This window comes from Silurus meridionalis, chromosome 12 (assembly GCF_014805685.1).
Source record: "Silurus meridionalis isolate SWU-2019-XX chromosome 12, ASM1480568v1, whole genome shotgun sequence".
Classification (NCBI taxonomy): Eukaryota; Metazoa; Chordata; class Actinopteri; order Siluriformes; family Siluridae; genus Silurus; species Silurus meridionalis.
Window position 1 is genome coordinate 4841575 of NC_060895.1, and position 7524 is coordinate 4849098.

General features: G+C 38.0%; 1 protein-coding gene across 1 annotated transcript in view; it reads left to right on the forward strand.

Annotated features, from left to right (window-relative positions):
- Positions 1-5639: 5639 nt before the first annotated feature.
- Positions 5640-7524, forward strand: part of LOC124394616 (Down syndrome cell adhesion molecule-like protein 1 homolog) — a 108650-nt gene continuing 106765 nt past the window's right edge. Inside the window, 1 exon segment of the mRNA XM_046862974.1 lies at positions 5640-5787. Coding sequence (XP_046718930.1) covers positions 5745-5787 — 43 coding nt within the window. The 5' untranslated portion in view covers positions 5640-5744.

Consider the following 7524-nt stretch of genomic DNA (forward strand, 5'->3'; position numbering starts at 1 on the left):
TACACTACTTAATGACAAACGCATTTCATCTACTCACTACTGCCTCAAACTGGAAATCACAGCTTTACTAAAAATCATCCAGATATGTTGACTTCTGCCCTCTTACACCACAGAACTCAGTCAAATGACTAAATGTTTAGAGTCAGTGTTCCGCTTCATGCCAGATAATATCACCCCATTTATAAGAATAATTAGGGGGAAGAAGGTATAATTATCACTAGTGCAGCTATTGATCTTATAGAAGACAATGTTCTTCCAGACAGTTTTTGTTAAGGGAACGAAATGATGCTGGCTCTCACAGGAATCACCTTTATTATTTCACCAAGTAAATAAAAATAATGTTTTTTTTCTTTTATATGCCGTTTCTGGGTCCAATCATTAATAAACACTGTATAAGTATTTAGTGGTTTCAGAAAATCCAGTTGACATACATACAGTGGTCCATCTTAATAATGTAAAATATGTAAAGGAAATTGCACTAGATGCTGAGAAATTAAGATAAAACATCTACTGCAGCTATCAGAAATTGAAAGTAAGCATTTGCTGTGTAGATTATTTATTCACCATCACAATCTATACCTGAGCTTCTGTAGAGCTACTTTGAGATAATGTTAAAAGTGCTATACAGATATCCTTTATTGATACTATGATACAACAGAAATGTTAACAAAAGGCCCAGTGATGCCTTGTCATTTTGAAGATTTGTCACAACTCACCTCTGAGCAAGATATCCAAGGATTTTCCCTGACCTTGATCCTGTACTAAACATGATAGTTGATTGACTAAACTCAGAAAAATGGTCTGGGTTTAGTAGTCTTGGTAAAATTATCAAGTTTTTTAAAAATAAATTCAGGCCAAGCTATGTACTGTATAAATCTCCACATCACCCAGATATGCAGCAAAATTAGACATAGGCTGAAACACACAGCTCATTAGCTACTGGAATGTAGGGAGAGGCATTTTTGCTTATGAAATGTCACAAGATTAAAGAAACTCAAAAAGCAAAGGCAGAAACATTGAATTGTTATTTTTTATTAAAGGCGCTGCCTGTACTATCATCACCTTTCTTAATCCAAGGCAACAGGTATGAATTGGGAACGGTGACAGCTTCCACTTTCTGTAATCCATACAAAGCGGCATCTTATCACTTTTGGGAAAAAGATACATAGAAGTTTTCTAACTTTAGCGGTTAGATTTAAAGCAGAATAACCGAAATTCTCAACCAGATGCTGCACCTTTTTTTGAAAGATAACACATTTACTCGATTTATTCATTCTGTAAAAATACCTTTTAATGGGAACACCCACAATCATGTCAAGTTTTATACTGTTGTGTGTGTGTGTGTGTGTGTGTGTGTGTGTGAACATTTGCAAGTAAGGAGGGATAATTCCTGAACCTTTGGCCTTTAGGTCACTGTATGAGTAATCAGAGAGAATTCCTTTTTGATGAAAACTTTTTGGATTTTTTTAAGCATATACTCTGAGGTAATAACTGTGAGTTCTGCAGATGCACTGAGTATGTGGAAAAGGAAAACGGTATTAAACTCTTCATCAGCCTCAGCCACAGTTTTTGTTTAAGAGACAGCCATAAGGCAAGCAGGTTTAGCAGCAGGATCAGACAAGTCTGCCTTTTGGATCAACTATTGCTCACGGGTTACACAGGGCTTCAGCATGCTTATTTGATACACGCTTCCATTTATAGTGAGGGGTAGACACAATAACTTGTAAGGGGAATAAGATATAAGCACCAAAATCAGCTCACTGTCCTGTCGCATGAATTTCTGTCGAACCCTTGATCAAAACAAGCCTTTCTTCTATAGAGTAGGAATGGGCACAGGACAACATACTTTACTGACCAATTATCATTTTCTAATGAACTTCCTAGTTCCCAAACTATAAAAGTAGTATTTTAAAGCACACCAACCCTGAGTATTTACAAAAGATAAATAAAAGAATCTTGTAATTGCATTTCCAGCAACCTACAATATAATGATTAGACACTGTAGAATTTCTTTTTATCTTTATATATGATGGCCCTTTTGGCTTTTCTTTATATCTGACAAATGTAAATTTAAATGTCTTTAATCTGCATAAAGTGTTGTAAAACCTTGCTATTTATTTTTAAATGTCATAGTTTGATCAGTTTGGTGAATGGACAGTTTTTCAATCAACTACAAATTAAATCAGTTACAAAGAGACACTATGGCATAAAATTCTGGAATCAAAAAGAGTGATGGTTGATTACACGCTCTATAAAGGCGTACTGGACAAAGTTCTTAATTCATTGACATGAAATTTACATGGTTGTAATAAGAGACAACCTGAACTTAACACACACTCATTACTCATCATAAACCATTTCACCATCATTGATTTATTATTATTTATACTTAACCATATTACATTGTTTACATGCTGTTTTCTTGCACCTCTTGACTGCTGCTACTGCTGTTTTTTGCACTGCATTGTGTTTGTTTACATGTACACTTGGTTATAGTTTTTACAGTTCTCTTTGCACAGTACTGTATATATTGAGAGTATACTTGTGTCGTGTGTATTGTCTTGTGTTGTCTGTCTGTCTGTACTGTTGTCTGTCTGTCTGACTGTCTGCACTGTCTGTTTGTACTGTTTTTAGTCTGCACTGTTTGCACTAGGTTGCACTTGATGCACTTTATGTAGATTTGTGTTGTGTTGTGTTGTAGCTCTAAGTTGCTTAGTCTAGCACCAGGGTTCTGGAGGAATGTTGTCTCGTTTTTACTGTGTACTTTTACTGTGTAATTTAATTGGATTATTAATATAATTTCACCTTTGGAGGTAAACAGATTTAAAAAATACTGAAACTTGAACTTGACTCCTGAAGTGAACCATGTATAGTAGAAATGTCAAACTGTCAGGAGCCAGTTGAATACTAGCTAGTGAAAGTGATCACTCTATATGGAGTATTTGATACAATAACAATGCATTTAAATTAGTAATCATTCAATACACTTCAGTTCACCAGTACATTTTGTTTTATTTCCTTCACTTTTAGTAACTAATTTATCCTGCTTAGGATCATGGTGAATCTACTCATTCACAGCTTGGACAATGTACAATTGCCACTCCCCATAAGGCCACTGTCACTGCCACTGTCCCATAAGGCCAGTGGGATGATACAGGAAAATCCAGTAAACACAAAGAGAACCGAAAACATTGGTAACCCGAGCTCAAAACTGAACCCAGGACGCTGGTGCTCTGAGACGGCAATGCTATCAACTGCACCACTGTGCTGCCCAATAAGATTCAGATCATTTAAATTAAAGATGTGCTGATAAATCCTAGTTCTGTTTCTGTAACAACAATTTCACAACATTTCCTCGCTGTCTTTATTTCTGTAACGCTATAGGGGTACATCCTGCAAATAAAGCAACTGATTGCTTCAGTTATTGCCTTTGACTGCCTTGATGTGTAGTGAAGCAAGCTTAGAGAGAGTGCTAGGGCTAGAGTTGCATGTTGCATCTTTAGATGCAGACTCCCCATTGGGTACCCCAAATCCCCATGGCACAGGGTTGTAGTGAGGTTGTGTGGCTTTGCCTGTAGAGCTATTGTGGTAATGCTGCATGGAATAGCAGTGATATTTACATTTACATTTATGACATTTGGCAGATGCCCTTATCTAGAGTGACTTACAGTTATCTCAGTTACATGTGTTGAGCAATTGAGGGTTAAGGGGTTGCTCAAGAGCCCAGCAGTGGCAGCTTGGTGGTGCTGTGATTTAAACCCATGATCTTCTGATCCATTTATCCACTGAGCTACCACTTCCCACATATTGTCAAGAGTTCATTCTGTGCTTTTGCTGAGTGAAAATATTACTATACCTTCAGTATCTGAAAGATGACACTGAAGAAGCTGCTCTGAAGAGTCGTAAAACGTTTCGATCTAACAAGAAAAAATTCCAGTCGACAAGACTCACCTTCTGAATAACTGCATCCGGATGACTGAGAATCTTCACAGACACATTACACCTATTGTTTTTCATCGTTAATAAGAATACTTCAATAAAACTTTTTTAGAGATTTCATTAATAGATTATCCATGATGGGAATATTTATGAGAAATAGTAATCAGTTAATTAGATACCACAGGATAACCGAATACTTTTGATTGTTATTTCTCATCTCCAATGTACATACTAGTAAGAAGAGATGTTTCCCCTAAATTTGTGTGAATGTGCAGGAGGATAACGGCAATGTTTTTCCTTCTATATTTACATCTGTTACATAACTAAGCAAAGAAAGTGGCTGGCTGTAGTAGGAGTGAGGCAGCTCGGTTACTCTGTGCTCTGTGATCAGCCAACACTCAGAAGTTCTCTGGTTCTCTGAAGTTCTACCCACCAAGAGATATTTTAATCTAAATAAATGCAACTATTTCAGATCCCAAATCTTATTGTTATCTTAACGTATACATGCATTCAGAATAATAACAGTCACGTTGTGTAAGGTGTATTGGGGTGTAATAAGGTTGGTAAGGTGTAATAGTTGACTAGTTTAATATATATATATATATATATATATATATATATATATATATATATATATATATATATATATATATATATATATATATACATGGTTATGGCCCAGTGGTTGTGGCAATAGGTTCATGTGTCTGCTGTAAGGTGTTGTTGAGGTATGGAGATATGGAACGAGAAATCTCCAGTAATTTATCAACTCTCATTTTTTTTAATGCTACACATGTTATGGATTGATTACACAAAAATGTGACTAATTGTTGCTCTGCTTACTTAAATATCTTATTTTAAACAATGTCAGTTTGAAGTTTATATGTTTATATGTATATGGTATATTTGGTATCTTTATTATACATAAGTTATGGATGCACCAACTACTTTAATTGCAGGCTTAGTAGGCTTAGTTTAGGCTTAGTTTCAATACAAATACTTACAAATAGTGGGAATACACAGTCATACACCGTTTCATGCAGTTTAAAGAGCAACATCATACAATGTCACGTTCATATTCCAAATAATCTGAATTCTTTACGCAATGGGTTGTAGGCTGAATAGGAACACCTGACCGTGTGTGTGTGTGTGTGTGTGTGTGTGTGGAAGGAAAGTTAAGGGAAAGTGAAGGAAGCCTCTAGCAGGTGTTGCCAGGTGATGATAAAAAACACGAACACGCACAAACACACACGTGCGCGCGCGGAGCGCAACTACACAGTGTTCCACGCAGTAACGGCAGTCATTAAAATAAAACAAGCTTAGTATTGTTCTTAAAGAATGATTCGGACGGGATCACGTGCACGTGCTGCCAAGGGTGTACAATTTCAACATTTTCAAGAAGGCAATCAAGGACGCGTAAAGTTGTTCATTCCTGATCTCCAGCAGACTTTCCCTGGACCGAGTCACCCAACAGAAAAGCGCCTCGGCCGAACACCTGCGCCATCAGACATGTGAAAGTTCCCGTCCACGCGCCGTCCTTTGCGCCCCGCGCGCTTTACGGTCTCTTTCGTTCTCCGCGCTGCGCCTTGGCGCACCACTCCAGCGGATCGATGACGCTGCCACGGAGGAGGCGTGATCAAACCCGCCCCTGCTTTTCGGCGCTAGGGAGTCTGAGTCTAGTGCTGGAGAGATCGCCGGGGAGCATCGCCACCACTCCTGCACGGAGCCTCGCCTGGCCGAGCACTGCACCGTGCACACGTCGGGATTGCACAAAATTCCTGAGAAATATACCTGCTATTTATGGCATGTGGCTGATAACATTACTCCTGCTGTATTCTTTTAAAGAAGGTGAGTGGCGAGCTTAAAGCTGCGGGTTTGACAGATCAATAGATCAATCAGACTGTGTGTAATTGCAAGATCTTTCAAAACAAATTTTTCTTTTTTTTTTTTGCGTTACAGACTGCAAAAAAATCCACACTTTTATTACTCGACTGGAAGAGTCTTAAGGATGTGCTGTTTTCTAAAGCAATATCTTTCTGAAAGTTTCGAAGTTTTAATTTGCTCAAACACATAAAAGTTTGTGGAAATGGAAATTTGTCGAAAAAATTGTTTGGATGTGTGTGGATTCTTGGAGACAAAGTGGGAATGTGGATTTCGGGAGCTGAGGATGCTTTGCATGTTCCAGTGCGCTTCTCATAATGGCGCGATTTGGTTGCGCGATACGAATATGGACGTGGAGTCATAAATGTGCACGACATAAAGCGAGTGTGTGTTTTCTCGGGTTTTTCCTTTAAGGATGTGTTTTGGTTCAGCTTCCTCTGGCTTTCTGTTGAGTGCGTGCAGAGGAAAAAAAGAATGTGGAGTTTGTTAGGTGAAGTGTGAATTTGGTTTGTCCTGAACCCACTTTATCTGTAACAAGAGGTACAATTTCTCCGTTTGTCGCATTCGATTTGTGAAGCTGATTCTGTTCTCGTGCACATTTTTATCCAAAGATATCCAGTACTATGTCTGTTTTAAATATTGGAGATGTTTTAAAAGTGTGTGTCTCAGAGTAAGAGCATGATTTTTCTATGCATATTTTTCCCTGGAAAACAACAGCATATGCAGCCTCATTTCCAATTAGTGGTGGTGCAATTAGTGGTCCTCCATTTTCTATGCCAACAGATTCTTTATCTAGATAGTGCTGCTGATAAGGACTTTCAGAAGGGAGCAAGGTGAATGAATACACCTAGAACATTAAAATCCATCCCAGTACTTTAGGATTACTCTTTTTTTGTGAAGAACGAGTGTCATTTTAAGATTTCTTAAAAATTTGGGATTTTGACAGCGCCCATCCCCCTCTCCTTTCCTCTTCTCTGCTCACCTCTGTTTTCCAATCTGTACAAAATGTGATATCAGGCTCTGTTTTTTGGTAGTTTGTTTGTTTGTTTTAATATAATCACCTCTAGTTTGCTTTTCACGATACTTTATTTGTAGATGCTACCAGGTGATCATGTGCCTAACAGCAGTCTATGTGGAATTGGGAATGTTCCTGAGTGACACTTCAAATATTTGATCTAATATATTTTATTTAGACCATTTTTCATAAGTTGAAATGCTTTGAAATTGAGTCTCTCTCCTCCTTCTTTTCTCTCTCCTTCTCTCCTCTCTCTCTCTCTGTGAAAAGTAGGAGGGGGGGTGCATTTGGGCGTAAAGTGTGGGACGTGGATGCAGAGGTCGAAAACAAACATTTCTTTATCATCTAGTTTTACATCTCTGCCTCATTTCTTTGCGTTTTTTTGCGCCATCATAAATGGAATCACTTTAAAGAAAATCTTTTGCAAGCGCGGTTTCGTTCGAGAATGGAGAGCAGAGAAAACTCACATTAATTATCATACATGCATATGCATTAGGACTGCGTATTTTTTTAGACTGGGCCGCGCCTCCTTTTTTTCTCACCTTCAGGGACTCTTACCAAATATTTCGCATATTCATATCACATTTTGGGGTTTTGTTCAGTTTTTTTCTTTTCTTTTTTCCCTTTTCACCCCCCAAATAACATGTTTTCTAAACATCATCAACGTGTGCAGGCTACTTGCGAGATGA